A 20,652-nucleotide genomic window follows, 5' to 3' on the forward strand; every position below is an offset into this window, starting at 1 on the left:
TTTTGAACTTTTTTGTTGCACTACACGTACACACAGTGCACTGTTCGGTCAGCAACGTCTCATCGTGGCGGCTTTTTACTCAAATATGACGAGTAGGGTCCAGCGGATAATGCCGGCATTATAATTATTCGGCATTATGAGACTATCCGAGCATCAGAGCATTATGGAGCAATAGAAAGGAATAAGACGAGCATTATGACTGTGAGGTTTGAGCGGCACAACGAGTTTCATAGTGGATAATCATTCGGGAAATCTCAGGTTTTGGCAACAATCGGCTAAAGTCATGAGGTGCAAACACCTTTACTGGCTTTAGCACCAATGCTACATTTACCTGACTACATGCATGTACACGTAATGCCGTTGGTACATAAAGTTTTTATGACTTGTAGCAACGTAGTCAGGTGATGTAGTATGCACAGCATTGCAACTGAGACTGTTACACAACATCCGTAACGATGATTTACGAGAAGTTCTTTTTTAGAAATCATGGGGAGCCGTGGAGGAGACTAGACGTACGCGAAGTGAATATCAAACAGACGAAGAGGAGTTTTCCTGTTATGCCATAGGCTCTGGCCATAGCATCTCTAGCGATACTGAAGTAAACACTGATCCATTGATAAATTTGGACCTGGATGAAGGAGCGGCTATAAACAGAAAGAGCTTGTTCCAAATAAGTGCCTTTGCCGAGTCCAGCTCAGCAGGCTCGAAAAGAACTAGATTTTTTCATGGACGCAGAACCAAGTCGATTTGAGTGCTCAGGAGCGCGTGTCTTACTTTCCTGGTGAAGCACGTCCCGTTCGTCATGGACGATTGTAATGCAAGGCCTACAGTCAAGTGCCATCAGAAAAGAAGAGTATTGTGGCCAACTATTTGTCTCCACGCAACCTCAGGAGAAGAAGACAGCCAGCGGCAAGCAGAGGATGTAGAGCGGCAAAATAACTTCTGACCACATGTTTTCAGGATTTCCGGAAATGGGGGGGGGGGGAGGTATCTCGATCTGAGATCGTCTCTCAGGAACTGGCCTCACGTGAGCTGTTTCGGATGAAGAAATGTTTCACAGAGTGGAAGCAGTGACAGCTTGTCTGCAGGCAAGAATACCACTTCCCATGATAAGCTTCCAGCATCCAAATGATCACCAGCAATAATGGTTTCACCTCTCGCTACATGGATAAGCAATGGAAAAGATTTGATCCACCCACTATTCAGCCACAGCCCTGCATCAAAGTTGCAATGGGGAGCAGCCAATGGAGACACGATCATGTCTTATAGTGCTAAGAAGTGGTGGAGCTCGTGAGAGATATTGTACCAGCTTCAGAGGCAGATCGACTAAATGCATCCTTTCCTGGAAGTTTGACAATGTGCAGCCTTTCTTCCATTTTTGTTCCAAACCAAGAGCATTATAGCCCTTGTTGGAGCATTATAAAGATCAGCATAACAAGGTAGTTTTTGGAGCATTATGATTAAGTTAGCATTATACGAACATTTTTGAAGCATTATCCGCTGGATCCTGATGACGAGTGCTTACACCAGAGACTTGTAACTGATTGATTTCACTATATACTCACTAAAAATTGCCGCATATCAATATTATTCACCGCATATTTACCGCAAATTCACCGCAAATTATGCCATATTATGCCGCGTTTTTCCCCGCGTTTTTTGCGATTTTTTCCGCAATTTTCCCCGGGGACAGATAACTGCACTCTCCAGGCGACGGACCTTGACACGATATTGCCGCAGCACACCAGCAGCAGCAGCATCAGCAGCATGAAAGTGAGACATCCGTTGCTACTGACATGATTCCTTGAATTGATACCTATGGTCATATACATATCGTCATAGACCTATTCCAGTGATATGTATAACAAGAGGTTGAGCTAGTTCATTCTCATCATCAGTGATGTCTTAAAGACCTATTCCAGTGATATGTATAACAAGAGGTTGAGCTAGTTCATTCTCATCATCAGTGATGTCTTAAAGACCTATTCCAGTGATATGTATAACAAGAGGTTGAGCTAGTTCATTCTCATCATCAGTGATGTCTTAAAGACCTATTCCAGTGATATGTATAACAAGAGGTTGAGCTAGTTCATTCTCATCATCAGTGATGTTTGTTTTTGTTTTGTTTTTTTATTTGAATTCGTTTAGAGCACAGGCAATTCTGCCTTCTCACCAGAGGAAAAACCTCCGGTTCCTGCTAAGAACGAATATAATATTATGAGAGAAGGAAATATTAAAAAGAATCATAACATGATAATTCCAAAGCACAAAGTTTGTATATAATTCAAATGGGTGTGTGTATGTGTAAGCATGCAGTGAAGAAAACACCGAGAAAACATGCAGTAATGTTTAGGGATGCCGAGCAAGGTGGTTACAAATTACAATTAATTCTGTTCAGAGCCAGTTTAAAGGCAGCCGCCGCACTGTGGAGGCGAATATCGCTGGGAAGGGCATTCCAAAGAGTGCTTCCCACAAATGTCAATGACTGACGACCGGAAGGTCCAGGAAGGAAAGGCACTTGCAGTAGCCGCTGCTCCTGTCCTCGAGTAATTCGGCGGTCATCCCGGGATGCTTGGCCTGTGTTAGCCATCAACTGAAAGTAGGTGCAAAAAAGAGGACTTGCAAGATCATGTAGGCAACGGAAAACAAAAAACAAAACCTTGTAGTTAAAAATGTGAGTTAGGGATCGAATAGATAAGCGCACGAGGAGGGGGGCTGTGGATGCACGGCTGGAGAGTCGGAAAATTGCACGAATTCCGGATTTGCTGGATTTGATCAAACGACTCTGCAGCTGCTGTGTCAGCGACGGGAAGAATGCATTGGATGCGTACGTTAGTCGTGCTTGCACAATGCCAATGTACCAAAGTCTGCGGGCTCTTATGGGCAGAGATCGCCCATGGCGCCATAGCTGGCTGATGGCGACTGACGCCTTCTGCACAACACTGGAGACATGTGGCTGCCAGGATAGCTGGTCATCAATGGTTACGCCAAGGTATTTGGCAGTGGAGGTAACAGTTAAGGCTTGATCCTTACATTTCACGACTGGTATGTCGCCAATGGGTCCCCGAGGTTGAATTACCATGACTTGGGTTTTGCCGGTATTCAGCAGAAGCCCAATTTCGGAGAGCCAGTCAGACAGACGTGTCACAGCCGTAGTCAACGTCTTGCAAACAGTGTCCAGATCTGAATCAGAATAATCTAGGATGATGTCGTCCGCGAACTCCTGATGAACAACAATGCAAGGTATGACGTCGGAAATGTCACTCGTGTAAAGGACGTCTTAAAGACCTATTCCAGTGATATGTATAACAAGAGGTTGAGCTAGTTCATTCTCATCATCAGTGATGTCTTAAAGACCTATTCCAGTGATATGTATAAGAAGAGGTTGAGCTAGTTCATTCTCATCATCAGTGATGTCTTAAAGACCTATTCCAGTGATATGTTTTTTTTTTTTTATTTTTTTTTTTACTACAAAGCACTGGCCAGCAACATAAAAGGGGAGGTAGACAAAAGTGGACAAGCGAACTTTGACAACACAGAGGAGCGTGGCATGCGTGCCGATGAGGTAGGTCAACCTCCCCCGACCTAGTGGTCTCGGGTTCAACAGTTGGTCTACGCATCAGGAAGGGGAAATGGACAGAGAAAGGGAGAATGAGCATGAGGAGCTTCCCAGGAGAGGAAGAGTGAGAGAGAGAGAGAGAGAGAGAGAGAGAGAGAGAGAGAGAGAGAGAGAGAGAGAGAGAGAGAGAGAGAGAGAGACAGAAAATGATAATAATAGAGACAACCGGTTATTCTCAGTGCTGGTGGACTTCAGTGGCCCATAGCCAATTGGTCAGGCGGAGGTGATGGTAGGCCTTGGTCTTGAATGTCGGCAATTTCTTGAGAGTTGGGCGTTCGGCGAGGATTGGGGCAGGCAGTGTGTTCCAGCTCTCCAGGACAAAGTATGGGAAGGAGCGGCGGATGAACTCTGGACTGGAGGCTGGCAGAGGAGTTGCGAGTTGGAAAGAGTGGCCACCGAGGGACTGGCGTTGCCGGCGCGTCCGGGGTGCAGCGTTAACTCTTGCTGGGGGAGGTACCATGTTGGTAAGCAGAGCTGGACCTGGTATGCATTGCAGCTTATACAGGTAGCACAGCCCGTAAACATGCCTTCGGATTGCCAGGCTGGGGAGCAATGAGGGGCCAATAACCTTCATGGCTCGACGCTGGACCAGGTCCAGCTGATGGAGGTGACAATGTGCCGCACTTGCCCAGACGAGAGGGGCGTACTCCATTATAGGCCGTACAAATCCTTTGTACACAGTTAGGCGCCCTGCACTGTCCAGGATCCGAGATGCCTTTCGGAGCAGGCCGAGTCGCTGGTTGGCTCTAACGGCAAGGGAACGGATGTGGGCCCGGAAGGAGAGAGTACTGTCAAATAACACTCCTAGCAGCTTGAGCTGAGGGCTCTCAGGCACCTGCATGCCATCAAATGTGAGCTGTGGGACATCCAGGGATGGTCTGTGGCGGTCAAGGAGTATTGCCTGAGATTTTGATGGCTCGAACTTTATCTTCCATTGGGCACCCCAAGTCTGCAGGCGGTCAATAGATGCTTGGAGGCTATTGCAAGCAGCAGCGATGGTATCTGGGTTTCTGATTAGGGCATAGAGTGTTGTATCGTCCGCGTAGACAGCTAGACTGGAGCCTGGGGCTAAACACTGTTCTGCATCGTTTACATATAACAGGAAAAGAGTGGGACCTAGGAGGCTACCCTGGGGCACTCCAGCCTTGATCGGGAACAGTGGGGAGGACTGACCGCCAACAACTACAGTCAGTTTTCGGTCATGGAGATACGACCTTAGCCAAGCCAGGAGTTGGCCGTGGATGCCACATTGCTGTGCCTTCGCAAGGACACCTGGGTGGGAAACCTTGTCGAATGCCCCGGCAATATCAACTGCCAGGGCATGCACAAGACCGCCGCCAGCCAGGGTAGTGGCCCAGGAATGCTGGAGAGCCGTCAGTAGGTCACTTGTGCCCAGTCCACGTCGGAAGCCAAACTGGGACGAGGAGAAGAGCTGATGGGTTTCCAGGTGGTTCACAAGCTGCCGATTGATGATACCTTCCATGATCTTAGAGATGATCGTCAGGAGAGATATAGGCCGGTAGTTCTTCATCATGGATTTGGGTCCTTTCTTGTGCACTGGAACGACACGGGCAATTTTCCATGATTGGGGCTGGACTCCATTTGCAAAACACAGGCGAAACAATCTAGCCAGCGGATGTGCTAGTTCAGCTGCACACTCCTTGAGTACTCGTCCTGGGATCTCATCTGGACCAGTGGATTTGGATGTGTTGAGACGCTTCAGGCACTGTTGGACTTCAGAGACGCGGAAGCGGACGCGCTGCAGGCCCGGAGTGGTAGTGCAGGGTGTTGCTGGTAACTCAGCATTGTCGATGTCATTATCCCCAAGGCTACATTTTTCAGCAAAGAATCTAGCAAGGCACTCGCTCTTGGCTTTCGATGTACTGTGCTCGTGCCCGTCAGCATCAGTGAGTGTTGGCACGTCTGTAGTCCTACCCAGACCGGCGGCGCGCTTGACATTCCTCCACCAGTCCTTGTCTCTCATGGAACCACGTGTGAGACACTCTCGGACTGTCTGCTCTTCAGCTTGTTGTGCACGATGTTGGGTTGTAATAGATTGAGTGACAGTTGTCATGAACGACTGCTTCAGGCATTCGCTGGGCCCCTGGTGACGCCAGGCCTTCCACGCTTTCTCTTTGGCACGTTGAGCCTCAGTGCATTCTGGTGTCCACCAGCTCGGATCGGACGGCCTTGTTTCCAGCATCTTGTGGGGAATAAACTGCAGCATCCCAGACACGATGTGCCTAGTAACAAGGCTGCATGCTTCCTCTGGGTCCTCCGGAAACTCAGCTGCCCAGGCAATGCGACGGTAGTGGGCACGCAGTCTGTTCCAGTCGGCTTGGCCATATCGCCACACACGTCTCCGTGTGCTGGGCTCATTTTCAAGCGGGGCTTGAGCGAGCACAGCGTGGACAACACAATGGTCTGACCTTCCTATCGGCGGCGAGATACCGGTGGTCACAGTACCAGTGAAGTCAGAGAGCACTAAGTCCAGGGTGTTGAGACCTCGGGTTGGTTCTTGGACATGCTGCATGAGGCTGTGGGCAGCGCTTAGTTCCTCCATGTACTCCCCTGCACGGGTGGTCTTAGAGCTGCCGAGCCAAGCCGTGTTGTGGACATTGAAGTCTTCGACCAGCATGGTGTGGGTGCCGTGTTTTCTGACGCTATCCAGGATGCCATTGAGGTGCTCAAGTGTTGAGATATCAGTGTCTGAGGCGGATCCTGGCCTGTATACAGCACCCAGCACTATCTTACCATGATGGGCAGACTGCACTGTGAGCCTAGTTACTTCGTGAACAGATGAGTCGTACTGATCTAGATGATGGTACGCCAATGGGCTGCGTATCCAGATTGCTATGCCACCACCATGTTCAGTCCTGTCACGCCGGAGTGGGCCGGAGTACCCTGGGATGGCTGACTCGTGAAGGGAGAATTTCTCTGCGGTGATCTTGGTTTCAGTAACAACAGCGATATCAGCTTTGGAGGATACAAGCGCGTGTTGAAACTCTCCAAATTTGGACATGATTCCACCAGCATTTGTAAGGAGGATTTTCATTGTTGCTTGCAGTATCTGCGCTGCTGCTTTTGTTGTTGCTTGCAGTATCTGCGCTGTTGCTTTTGTTGTTGCTTGCAGTATCTGCGCTGCTGCTTTTGTTGCTACCTGCGCTTTGCAGTGGATTGGGCAGGGATGGGGATGTCTCTGGCGTGTCAGTTGGTGGGCAGCCAGGCTGAGCTGACCCTGGTACTGTCTTGTGAGTGTCGGATGTGTGGAAGGTCCACCTCCTGCAATAAAGTGGCCTTGGTCAGAAGTTGGCAGCCAGCAGGATATGCAGGGAGCTGGCATCCACAAACGCTCTTGCAGACATGCAGCCGCTAGCATTGACATGCATGCTACAGGTGTGGAGCACTACTGGTGTGTCGGAGTTGACGGCCCTGCTACGCAAATCAACAAATTCGCGTAACCGGTCTTCAGTTGTCTCCCTGCTGAGGTTACCAACATATACGACAGCTCTCTTCGCTCTGTGGGGCTCATCTGCAATTAGTTTCCATGCATCGTCGGAGATGGGCTGCAACACCTTTGTGCTCTTGTTGCGCTTTCGTCTCCGTGGCTGCTGAAAACCGTCATCCGCGTCACTCTCGCTCACGCTGTCCACATTGTGGCCAGGGCTGGCTGCTGGGCGAGCATCATTTTCAGTACGGGGCGCATCGGATACTGGACCTTGGTTCAGCGCGCTGCTGTAGCTGGTAGATCTGCTCGTACTCGCACTCATGCTACACTGCCTGCAGGCTGTGCGGGGGTCAGTATAGTCCGTGAGCCAAATCTCAGAATCGGCTGTTTTAGCATCGACCGTTGCACCCAGAGAGGGACAAATCGTCCTTCGGCACACCGCTTCACGATGGTATCCTGAAGCGATTTCCACTTGTTGGACAGTTCGAAACTGATCCAGGGAGGTCACAGAAGACGCCAAACATCCAACTTTGCTCACTGACAGCAGCGGCCATTTTCGCCTTCTTCGCTTGATATTTTTGCGCTTGTTCACGGATTCTCATTTTTTGAAGCCATGAGCAGATACCACGAGTGCACATAACGCGGAAACCAGTGCACAAAACTAGATTCGAATTTTTTTGCCGCTGAGAATTATGAATCGGGATGCAAACTGCATGCAGCAAAGTCACTACTGAGTACTGTTTGTAGTTACAATGCAATCGTTCAGAACTGACTTCCAAGAATGTCCTAAATATCTCTCGACATATTTGTTCACGACTTCCTAGGCCAATAGGCGTAGACTGTAGTGAGTAACCTTCTGGAGCAAATGACGACTGCCCCGAGCATGAACTTCTTTTCATCCTGTTCAAGGTAAAATATTACTCAGTTTGCGTTGAAGAATAACAATTACATTCGTGAATGGCCGAACTGAGAAAACCCTCATGATTTCTCTTGGATTTCGTATCCCAAGTTCCTCTACTTGGCTGGATAAATCGCCTCTTTACTTCATCATACTGGACTGGAACTTGTAGATAATAGCGAGCAATGAATTGGTGAGTGAAGTATATTTCAAAAGTAATAACCACTCGATTACTGAATAGTAGTGAATACGTAGAATACTCCAGTATTATTATTATATGAACACTGAAGCTAATGTGACATTACAGTAGTACAATAGGAAGTACGTCACCACACTGTTGTAAATGCACGCGCTGATCCTATCCAACCTGACGGCCAATGCAAGAGGTTGGAATTGGCTATTGATTTCCTAACACACTCATACAGCACCAAAAGCTATCTGTCATTGCTCATTTTCAACTCAACATAACACAGTTGCAAATCACCAGGTGCACATCTTGGCACATAATGTGTGCTGTCGCAGTCCACCGCAGAACATAGTAATCCACAGATAACTACCGATATAACATGATGTCACATACATACATGCATGCATGCCGCGGCGCACCCACACGCGTGCGCACACACACACACACACTTGAAGCAGCTGAATAATCCGACTATGCAGTCTCCCAGGCACGCGCACACACACGAACCAGCTGCCGAATCCAACTATACAGTCTCCTAGGCATGCACGCTCGCACACACACACATGAACCAGCTGCCGAATCCACACAAACACGCGCGCGCGTGCGCGCACACACACACACATGAACCAGCTGCCGAATCCGACTATGCAGTCTCCCAGGCACGTGCGCACAAACACGCTTATGCGCACGCGTGTGTGCCCGCACACACACATGAACCAGCTGCCGAATGCGACTATGCAGTCTCCCAGGCACGCGCGTGCGTGCGCACACACACACATGAACCAGCTGCCGAATCCGACTATGTCAGTCTGCCATGACTGCGAAACCAGCGAAGACATACGGTGCATTGGCTGCTGCCAGACTGGTCTGCTACAGGTTTGCGACGCTCTTGAGTACACTTGTGGCATGGCAGGCCGCTCTTCGAAAAGGAAATGTTACAAATACTACACTGAATCCGATCACGGGAGGCCGGCTGTGGTGGTGAAGCAATTCTGAATGCTGTGCGCCACTCTCCTCGCTGCTGTGCAGTGTCGAACCAATATCCTTCAAGATGTAAGTGATGGATGTCCCTTCGGACAACATCACACCAATGCTGTCGGGTTTCACACACACACACACACACACACACACACACGGCGCACACCTTGTCGACAATTGCGGAATCTAAAACCCACCAACGACCTGAAACACGGATCGCACTGGCCGCAGTGGCTGTGGCAACACCGTGCCCCAACACCAGTAGTAGCCTGGGGTGGTGTCACCAACAAAGGAAAACGCCTAGCACGCACATGCACGTGCGCGCGCACACATGCACGCTCGCACACACATGCACACTCGCACACACATGCACACTCGCACACACATATGCACGCGCGCGCACACACACATGCACGCGCATGCACACGCACGCGCACACACACACATGCACGCGCCCAAACACGCGCACACATGCACGCGCGCACACACACATACACAGCTAATGGTATACAGTAGTATGTTGCCCGCAAAGCAGCCAGGTGCTCTGGCTTGGACCTCCAGCAGCGCTGGTTTCGCCCTCGCTACTTGTCGTCTTGCCCTCTCCAGTGCTGCCTGCAACAAAACATTCCTTTCCGGAAACTCTGGGTGGACCAGTTCTCCGTGTTGTGTTTACACCGTGCTCTGCTTTCACCGGTATGGCATTCGTTGTTCGTATCAACCACTAAGCTCCTGGTAGGTGGCCCCTTACTGGCCTTAGGATGTGGCTCTGGGTTCACTACTACATGCACATCACTGTCAGCAAGTATAGACAAAGCAAAATCAGAGGCACTGGTCTTCTCCAGGTTTGCAATTGCTATCACATGGGTGCAATTGGTGTAGCACTTTTCATGATACCAGCCACACCATTTACTCCTCCCTGAGCTCTTGTGCTGGCAGAGAAAAGCCCAGATATGGTCGTCCTTCTCTCGAGCAGCACTGACGATGCGACACCAACTTGTAGTCTCGATATTACTCACTGCAGGCTTCTCGTTTTTACTAAATTGGGCGCTGTGACACAGACACAAAATTCCAGCAATATTACTCCGCTGGGCTGTCATTTGCCACTTCGTTGCCGTCAGCTGCCTCATCCAGCACCTCGCTGCCACTAGAAACGTCTTCCTCTTCTTCCATTGTTGTCAAAACAACATCAATGTACACGAAAGGAATAAACTTCAATAAAGTGATCACAATATCCCAAGTCGATATTGTCGTCAACGTCGTCATCTTCTAAAAATAAATTATTTTTTCCTCACTCTACGCGAACTCGTGTTTTGCGCTTGCTCATACGACGCACACCTCACCACTCGCGTAAAAATATTCGTTCTCACGGTGGAATTTGGTCGAGAAAAGAAGCCCTCGCGAAGGTCTCTGGATCGGTTCTGGAACGTCCAACAAGCGAAAACGTATCCTTTGTGATGTCCTTGACCAACACTGTAAGCGGCGATTTGTCCATCCGAGAGTGCAACGGCACTTGTGATTTTGAGTTTTGGCTCACGGACTAGTACGGGTACGGTCAGGGTTCGTAGTACGTCCTGGCTGGCATGGCTGAGGAGCTTTCGCCGCGGCAATGGCGGATTCTTTGAGAGAAGCTACCTCCTCCTTCAGCTCAGATACTTGTCTGGATAGCTCATCGAACCTATTGTTCAGGCGATCCTCGCGATCGGCGGCCTCGGAGACAAGTGCGGCCAGACTTTTTAGCACTGCCGATACATCCGACTCGATACTAGGCAGGGAGCCCAACATTTTCGTCTCAGATTCAGTCAAGGCTGATACACGAGAGTTAGTTCTCGTGGTAGCTCCGGGCATGGCAAGTTTCCGACACTACTCTACTTCTATTTCTAATCACTGATCTAGTCTACTTCCAGTCCGGCCTGATGCCGGCTGGGCTGCAAAAAAGGGAAAAAAAGGAGAGCCCGAAAAACGCGTGCCTCACTTTTCAAAAAAATCTACCATCTGTGTGTGTGTGTGTGTGTGTGTGTGTGTGTGTGTGTGTGTGTGTGCGGGTGTGTGTGTGTGTGTCGCATTAAAGCGCAGCGTTTATGCTCATTAACAGCTAGCATCATTGCAGCTCACCGCCGTGGGTACGTGCTGCCCCATGTCCTCGAATGAACATGGTGCCGCACAACTGCCCCTGCTGCCCCATGCCCTTGCATGAAGTACTGAAGTAGATTCCTTCCGCTGACCGTGACTTCTATTTGTACTAAATCTATTGAAAATGTAACCTAAAATGTTACTACCGGGTCTCCACGGGAGCTTTTTAAATGTTAAGGTGCAAGTTTCCAGTGAATTTGACTGTAGGGAAGAATGCCTGGTCTGCAGCTAATCACGTCCATATTTTATAATCTCTGTTTGAACGCCCGATATCCTAAGCGTGTCAGTTTCTAGTACTCAAAACATGTCAAACTCCTACTTCGAAGTACATTTGCATTTTGGTATGTCCAGTTTGCACATCAGTTTAGATGGGTATATTACACCAGTCATATTCGTATACCATACAGTTGAGTCATCGTGTATACCGTATACCATACAGTTGAGTCATCGTGTATACCGTATACCATACAGTTGAGTCATCGTGTATACCGTATACCATACAGTTGAGTCACCGTGTATACCGTATACCATACAGTTGAGTCATCATGTATATCGTATACCATACAGTTGAGTCATCGTGTATACCGTATACCATACAGTTGAGTCATCGTGTATACCGTATACCATACAGTTGAGTCATCGTGTATACCGTATACCATACAGTTGAGTCATCGTGTATACCGTATACCATACAGTTGAGTCATCGTGTATACCGTATACCATACAGTTGAGTCATCGTGTATACCGTATACCATACAGTTGAGTCATCGTGTATATCGTGCATTGATATGCTGTGTTTGGTGAAATGCTAGCCTATCCGTACGTTGGCACCCGTCAATACTGTGCTAGCAATCGGTATTTAGAGCTCTAGATACACACACTACACTCTGTTGTTGTCAGAGGGGATCCAGTATGACCCAGAAGTCGTTATTTATTGACTTGTGATATCATTATGTTCAAGTTTTCGTGTACTTTCGTCTGTCCTTTCAACACCAGCCTTGTGTGTGTGCGTGTGTGTGTGTGTGTCTTTGTCGGTGTGTGTGTGTGTGTGAGTGCGTGTTTGTCCGTGTGTGTGTGTGTGTGTATATATATGTGTGTGTGTGTGTGTGTGTGTGTGTGTGTGTGTGTGTGTGTGTGTATGTGTGTGTCTACCCATTAAGTCAACAGCCAGGAAGTTGTTACTGCGACCAGTGCGACAGATGGTTCCGGAGTAAGAGTGGATTTACCCGACACAAGTGCCCGCCAGCAACATCACCAGCAGAGGCATCTTCCCACACACTTGAGTCACCGGTTACGAACAATATGTCCTGCGAACGCTGCAGCTTCCACTGCACCCGCTGCAACCGCTGTGTGTTATTGCACCAAGGCATGAAGCGTCACAAGTGCAGCCGTGGCTCGGCCAGAGCAACCAACACAGACCGTAGCTCCTTCTGCATCGTTTGCAATTGCGGTCGGCGTTTCAGTAGACCACAGGACCTATCCCGTCATTACCCCTACTGTTCCGAACCTGCTCAACCCCCCATGGGGTCCGCATGGACAGAATATGGTAGCGCGTCCAAGGCCCAAGGTGTGTGTGTGTGTGTGTATGGTGTGTGTTTGTCCGTATGTGTGTATGTTTGTCGGTGTGTGTGTGAGTGCGTGTTTGTCCGTATGTGTGTGTGTCGGTGTGTGTGTGTGTGTGTGTGTGTGTATGTGTGTGTGTGTGTGTGTGTGTGTGTGTGTGTGTTGGTGTGTGTTGGTGTGTGTATGTGTTGGTGTGTGTTGGTGTGTGTATGTGTTTGCGGACTTTGATTTTATTTGCTACCTCCTTCAGATCGTCCGACATCCTACGAACCCGGAGAGAGGAGATGCGCTCATCTAACTTCCGGCCACGATTCACCTTCAGAATGGAACGCACACATTGCTGCAGATGAAAGGACTCCAGCCGCCGGACATCACGCTGCCTGACGGTCCAACTTTCCGGAGGCATGGGTTCGAACCCCACCGCTGCCACCAGTGTTAGCTCCTTGCTAAATATGTAGTCTCCTCACACTCGTACTTAGAACACAGGGTGTTCTAGTTTCAGAAGTATTGAATATTTAAGAAGTAGAAAACAGACAGATTTAGAGAAAGGGGACGAGAGAGACAGGGACTAGAGAACCACTGGAGCATGCTGCACTCTTTTGTACTTGATGTGATCTCGTTGCTATGGTGAAGGAGTGGGAAATACGAATAGTGAGTATTGTATTGTTTTAGTACAAACACACATGTTACACATGGCTGTATTAAAGAAGTGCGCTGTCTTTACGGGTTGCAACAGCAAGTGTATGGTGTGCATAGGACGTAACTACCTCGGCCATTTTATGCCGATGTGCTCCGCGTGGTGTAGACCAGGTGTGCATTACAGGTCAATTCAAATGGCTTTGCCAGTTGTGTAGCGGATTAGGCAGTCGTCTGCCACTTGCCGTGATCTGTCTCATTTAGATCGTGTATCTATTGTGAAGAAAAAATCTGTGGGTGCACGTACATCATGTTCATTTGCAGATTTATGTGTTTCTCTTGCAACAGGTGTATATGGTACATGGTGTGTGTGTGTGTGTGTGTGTGTGTGTATGTGTGGGCGTGTATGTGTGTGTGTGTGTGCGTGTGTGTGTGTGTGTGTGTGTGATGTTGTGTCCTGCTCAAGGCAGACCAACTCTTCGAAAGATGAGAATGAATCATCAGTAAAACGCAATGGCTTTTAAAGGGAAGCTGGCTGCAAAGGCGGCTTGAAAGGTGACATGTGAATGTGTTATGTGCAAGGCGCCAGAGGTACAGCAGTGCAGGGCCTAGGGTGCGAACAGTAGCACTAGCAGCCTGAGTGCCAAGACCCATGCAGGGAAAGGTGCTACAATATCACCACATGCCCCCTCGGCTTAAGTGCGACTTGGGAGCACTAACACCATGTAAATCCTGAAACTGAAATTCTAAAATCACAGCGTAGCGCACAAGCAACAAGGAAAAAGCAAGAGAAGCATGCCCAGTCAATCTATGCACGTGGCCGGAGGAACCGTCTGTTCCGCCAGAAGCTGGACCCCGTCACTGTCTGCACTGTGTAGCTCCGTCCTCTTCTCGTGCATTTTGTGACCGTTCCTTCCATATCCCAGCGTTTTGAAGACTGGTTCTGGATCCATACCTTATCGCCTACGTGCAGAGGGGGCAGAGGTTTGCCAAGCTGGGATGAGACCTGCTGGGGAGCACTGCGGCTGTGGGCAGCGTACTGCTGCAGATTTGCAGGAAGTGTGGGAACCTTGGTCCTCGTTGGCCTTCCAAACAGCAGCTGGGCCGGGCTTGCTCCTCCTGCACCAAGCGTGTTACGCCACTCCAGCAACCCTTCTCTGAAGGCACTGCTGTTATAGGCGTCACCTTTGCCAATTTTCATTAATAAGTGCTTCATGGCCTTGACCGCCGCCTCAGCCGCGCCATTTGACTGAGGATTGTACGGGCTGCTGGGGTCGTGGCAAATGTTCCACTCTGAGCAGAACGAAGCGAACGCTGAAGATCTGAATTGCGGCCCACCGTCCGTCGTGAGGCGCGTAGGAACGCCAACGTCCGACATCCACTGAACCAGATGTTTGGTGACGTCAGACGTGGTAGCCGACCTCCCACAACGCCCAACAAATGGCCAGCCGGAAAACTTGTCGGTGAGAACCAGGTACTCAAAGCCGCCTAGGGAGAAGAGGTCCGCCGCTGCATCTTCGAACGGTCTGGACGGACGACTGTCAGAGAAGAGCGGCTCAGAAGGTTGGGAGGGGAGCAGCGTGATGCAGGATCTGCAAGTCTGGACGACGTTCTTAACGTCATTGGAGATCTGGGGCCAGTACACTGCTTGCCTGGCCCTACGGAGTGTGCGGGTCTGTCCCTGATGAGAAGCGTGAAGTTGCTCCAGCGTGGTCTGGCGTAACCTTCTGGGAACGACAATACGGTGGCCCAACAACACTATGCCGTCCTCGACCGACAGGTCATGCCGAACCTGCCAGTACGGGTGCAGATCGAGGTCCAGAGCAGCCTTGTCCACCGGAAAGCCGTTCGGCGTTCAGCAGCTTGAGGTATTCCGGGTCCGTCGAGCCCTCCGCCCGCACCTTCGTAATGCCAAGGTCGGGGAGGACTGTATGGCCTGTTTCCTCGTCCTCTTGCGACAGCTGACGGAGAACGCAGTAGCAGTGCTCGATTTCTTCCTCACCAGCTTCATCGTCAGGGTCTGGTGCACTTACTGGGTGTCTCGACAGGCAATCTGCGACCTTGTGATCGGCACCCGGTCTCCACTGAGCCACGAACCGAAAAGGCGTCAGCTTCTCCCGTAGTCGCACGATTCGTGGAGACGTCAACTCATCCAGCGTCTTAGCATTCAGGATAGGAATGAGCGGCTTGTGATCGACTAGCAGCTCGAAATCAGCACCGGCCAGGAACAGTCTAGCCTTGTGGACTGCCCAGACTACCGCCAGCAGTTCAATCTCCGTTGCAGAGTACCTGGCCTCGGTCTCAGTGACGTGCCGTGAAGCACATTGCACTAGACGCCACCGCCCGTTCACTTGCTGCTGCCACAGTGCCATGCCGAGACCGTTTGACTGCGAGGCGTCTGTCTCGAGACGAAGCGGCTGTGCAGGGTCGAAGGTAGCCAACACTCGAGGGCTTACCAGCTCCTCTAGTATAGCTGTAAATGCCTGCTGCTGCTGATCCTCCCAGATAAACTCATTCTTTGGAGAGAGCAGAGAGCGGATCGGGGATAGAAGCTCCGCTAGTCGCGGCGTGAACGCGTCGAACTGCTGCACGAGTCCACAGAAGGATCGGATGTCAGTGCGGTTGGTAGGGATTGGAAAGTTGTGTAGATCCTCCACCAAGCTTCGATCAGGACTGTAGCCGTCCGGCGTCACCACGAATCCGCAGTACGATGCTCTGGGTGCCGCAAAGACGAATTTGCGGCGGTTCAGTGTGATTTGGTTCTCCGAGCAAAGCTTGAGCACATTGCGAACCCTCTGGGTGTGCGCCTCAAGCTCAGTGTCGTACACGATGACATCCTCTACCACTTTCTGAAGATTCGAAAACCCGGCGAACACTTCGTCTCCTCTCCGGTTGTGTTCGTCACCTGCCGACACCAAGCCCATGACGTTCCGCTTGAAACGGTAGGCACCCCATGGCGTCATGAACGTTGTGAGCCTGGTGCTATCGTCGTCGAGGGGTACCTGCCAGTAGCCATGGCGAGAATCTAGGGTGGTGAAGTACTGCATCCCCATTGGGATCGACGCGACGACTTCCTGAGGTACTCGGGTTGGGTATGCCGGCCTCTTGACCCATTTATTTAGACCCGTCAGGTCCACCGTGATGCGCGGCTCACTGGAATTCTTCTTAGGGACCACCACCAGTGGGTGGCACCAAGTGTATGCTTCGCCGATAGGCACCTTCTCAATGACGCCCTTGCCCACCATGTCGGACAGCTGGTTCTGCACAGCGTCCCGCCACCTGAATGGGATGGAGCGAGCGCGATACAGGCGGCATGGCGACGCGCCATTGATGAGCTCGATGCGCATCGGCTCACCGCTCATGGGCTTGAGCGGGGTATCACAGAACACTTCTGGAAACTCTTCCAGCAAGGTACGTCGGATTTCCTCAGCCGCCGTCGACGCAGTACCTACTGACGTGTCTGCGACTTCGGATGCTTGCTTCCGAGGGATGGAGATGTTTGCCACGCTTTGTACCCTTAGACGGGAGTGAGGCCATCCATCCTCGAGAAGCCGCAACTTCATGCACGTGTCCTTGCTGAGCAGAGGTGTCTTCAGCTGCCGGAATACGTGCAGGGTCGACACGGCGGTAGTGTCGCTCAAAGACAACTGAGCCTCGAGCTTGCCCATGGAATCCAAAGCTGTACCGTTAGCTGCCTTGACATCAGCTGTGTCCGGCACTAGATTCATCCTGAGGCTTGGGTCGATGCCATCCAGGTCGGTAAGACTGATGGCGTCCACATCCGCGCCCGTGTCCGGCAGCCACCCGATAGCGCATGACGATCCTCCCTGGATCGCGACGCCAACCGTCACCAGCTTGTTCCTAGAAGGACCAGCTTGGTTGACAAACAGCGAGTCGACAGACGTCGTTCCTGGTGAGGGCGAGGTCCGCTGTCGACAAACCCTAGCAAAGTGACCCACCTTGAGGCACAAGCGGCATGTCTGGTTATAGGCCTTGCATTGGCCCTTGGGGTGAGTCTCCCCACAAAACCTGCACGTGCCTACGTCCGACTTCAGCGTCTTTGCCTGCGCCTGCTGACGCTTGTAAGTGGACTTCGTTGCCGCCGCCAACGCCAGGTCGGGCAGCTGCTCACCGAGGCCAGATTCCGTATCGGTAGAGGATTCGTATGCAGAGCATATCTGCATGACCCGATCGAGCGATAACTCACTGGCATACTCTTCTTCGAGCACCCGTCGTTGCATCGCTCGATCCCTTAGGCCACAGACGAGCCTGTCGCGGAGCCGGGTTTCCCGAAGTTGGGCCTCATGGCCGCACAGTGACCCACATCTGCCGCACTGCAGACTATCTGGGTAGCTGCACGCATCATGCAGTTGAGAGAGACCCGAGAAGTACTGGCTGATACTCTCACCTTGTCTCTGGCTCCTGCCATGGAAGGCCTTGCGGTCCAGCAACGGGTTTCTTCGCTTTCTCAGGAAAGCTTCCAGCTTCTGGATGGCAACCCGCTCATCATCGCCGTCGGCTATGGGAACTACGCCCGCCTGCCACAGCCGCACCCAACCATCATTGAGAGCTGTACGGAGAACTGCTTGCTGTGTAACTGTACCTGCGTCTCTGCATAGCCCAGTCAACGACACGTAGTCAGACCACTTGACTTTCCACTCGAGGAAACCAGCTAGGTCTATCGAGTCTGGACTGGGCAGGTGGGGTATTTCCGCTCTCCGGGCCCACGGCCCTACCTCTGGCCGTCTTGAGGTGGATGGTGGCGGGCCGCTGCCGGCAGGCTGGCTTGACTGCGCCATTGTGAGCCTAAGCAGAATCTGCTGCTGCTGGCTGAGGGATTGGACGATAGACTGCAGCAGGCTTCCTTCTTCTTGAGTTCCTCGCTGCATCCGCTCTGTCAACCCGTCGTTGATTGCTGCTGCTTCCTCAGCCTTGGCCTTGACAGAGGTTCGTGTCTTTCGCTGCGCCATGTTGTGTCCTGCTCAAGGCAGACCAACTCTTCGAAAGATGAGAATGAATCATCAGTAAAACGCAATGGCTTTTAAAGGGAAGCTGGCTGCAAAGGCGGCTTGAAAGGTGACATGTGAATGTGTTATGTGCAAGGCCCCAGAGGTACAGCAGTGCAGGGCCTAGGGTGCGAACAGTAGCACTAGCAGCCTGAGTGCCAAGACCCATGCAGGGAAAGGTGCTACAATATCACCACTTGCCGTGGACGCCGAAGGCACCGGACCTGCGCTCTCTCAACACCTTTCATCACCAGTGTGTTCGCATCATCGTTGGCGTATCCAGGCGGGACCAGTGGGACAACCGCGTCACCTCGGTTACCATGGCCCGAACCCTCGGCATTGACTGTGACGTCGCGGACATCATCCGGGAATATCGACTGCGTTGGCTTGGCCATGTTGGCCGGATGAACGACGACCGCATGCCGAAGCGAGTTTTGTTTGGGGAGCTCCCTGCAACACGCCCTCGCCATGGTCCACGCAAGCGGTGGCGTGACGTCATCGTGGATGATCTCCGCTCCATCAGCCCCCCTGTGCCTTCTGACTGCTGGTTTGATGCTGCCCAGGATCGCTCTGTCTGGAGGCGGATCGCTCATCGTCGTCCTCCCGCCCGTGCTCCTCCTGATCCTGACTCTGGCTTCCGCTGCGCATGTGGAAAGGTCTGCCGTCGTCCCGGGGACCTCAAGCGCCACGCTCCGTACTGCAAAGCTAGCGGATAGTCCCTTCGCTATCATTGCCATCGGCAATGGGCACGTTCAAGGTTCAAGGTGTGTGTGTGTGTGTGCGCGCGCGCACGTGAAAGAGTGTGAGTGTGTGTGTGAAGGAGAATGTGAGTATGTGCGTGTGTGGCACTTTTCATGCGAGAAAGAGTGGTTCTGAGATTAGCAACATCAACTTGATCATGAATGCTTGAGATCCAGGTTCTTATCACCATGACAACCTAGATATCTGAGTCAGTCTCGGCAGCAATACTCCTCCCAGTAGTACAGTATGGCGTGTGTGTGTGTATGTGCGTGTGTGTGTGTGTGTGTGTGTGCGTGTGTGTGAGTATGTGCGTGCGTGTGTGTGTGTGTGTGTGTGTGTGTGTGTGTGTTGGTGCTCTGTGTCAACATGCTGCTTTGTGTGTTGATGTGTTTTTCTTCCTACGTGGGTACGGGGGCGTGAGTGCGCCAGCTTTGTTGAGCATGCATGTGTTTGTGAAGCCATCAAGAAAAGAAATCAGCAAGTAGGTTCTTCTTGTTGCTTGCTGATTTCTGTTTTTGACGACTTTGCAAACTCGATTGCATTTTGAAGAAAAGCTATCCCCAACCCCGACCAGCACCATCCCCTATAAACAGACTGATTAGTCTTATACCCTTGAGCTGGTGGCTGGATTCTTGTTGTTTCTCAATGTGGAAGGAGAAACAAGCCGGATAACAAATCTTAAATTCTGGCCATCCCAAACCCCAACCACCATCCCCTCCTGAAATGATTACTTTTATAGCTTTTATACCTGCAGCCAATAGTGGTACGGTCAATACTTCGCGTAGTGACCCTAGCGTGTCTGACGCCCCCAAAATTTCACACTAGACTAGTGATAAATTATCGACTACAGAATTTTCGGACTCGACACGAGTCGGCAGCCGTCGTCAGACATACAGACAGCGTTGTCCATGTACATGTCACGTGACGTGTAGACAGTAACTGTGTAAGTACAGTGTAGTTGCAAAGGCTGCTTTTGCAGAATTTACAGACTGGAAGATTACGCAACTGTCTCACGTCACATGTACGCTAGGGTCACTAGTACGCGAAGTATTGACCGTACCGCTATTGGCTGCAGGTACCCCACGAATCAATAGAATGCCCTGATGTGGGGCTCTAAAATTTCAAAATGTTCAGCAGAAACCCCCCTCCCTCCGCCTCGAGCAAGCATACCTCAGATGGCTGACCGTACCACCCTGAAATGCCTTCCGACGCCCCAGTACGGCGGTAGACTTAAGCCTGGTTCACACTAGGCCGATTTTCCGGCCGATACTCCGACACCGACTCCGACACGGAGTCTGCCGACTGTGTCGGATGAGTCGGACTAGCTGTTCACACACAAAGGTGGGCAATTTCGTTTGTACTTTAGTTGTACATGTAGGCTTGTCTGTTACACACGGACACGCGGTACACAGCCGCACTGCCACTAGACCGTAGTACTAGTAGACG

The 20,652-nt window shown here is 51.1% G+C and overlaps 3 protein-coding genes across 3 annotated transcripts; 1 reads left to right on the top strand and 2 right to left on the bottom strand.

Moving 5' to 3' along the window:
* Nucleotides 1-11,019: 11,019 nt before the first annotated feature.
* LOC135828106 (uncharacterized) lies at nt 11,020-14,837 on the bottom strand. The gene is made up of 3 exons (XM_065340539.1): nt 14,415-14,837; nt 12,487-12,606; nt 11,020-11,055 (listed from the first exon to the last, which is right to left on the bottom strand). The coding sequence occupies exons 1-3, from the start codon at nt 14,835-14,837 to the stop codon at nt 11,020-11,022; spliced, it is 579 nt and encodes a 192-aa protein (XP_065196611.1).
* Nucleotides 14,838-15,240: 403 nt separating this feature from the next.
* Nucleotides 15,241-18,429, bottom strand: LOC135828107 (uncharacterized). The gene has a single exon (XM_065340540.1). It carries the CDS (start codon nt 18,427-18,429, stop codon nt 15,241-15,243), a length of 3,189 nt encoding a protein of 1,062 aa, XP_065196612.1.
* A 203-nt stretch (nt 18,430-18,632) lies between these two features.
* On the top strand, nt 18,633-19,181 carry LOC135828108 (uncharacterized). Its single transcript, XM_065340541.1, has one exon. The coding sequence runs from the start codon at nt 18,633-18,635 to the stop codon at nt 19,179-19,181; it is 549 nt and encodes a 182-aa protein (XP_065196613.1).
* Nucleotides 19,182-20,652: the final 1,471 nt, after the last annotated feature.

This window comes from Sycon ciliatum, chromosome 12 (assembly GCF_964019385.1).
Source record: "Sycon ciliatum chromosome 12, ocSycCili1.1, whole genome shotgun sequence".
In the NCBI taxonomy this organism is placed as follows: domain Eukaryota; kingdom Metazoa; phylum Porifera; class Calcarea; order Leucosolenida; family Sycettidae; genus Sycon; species Sycon ciliatum.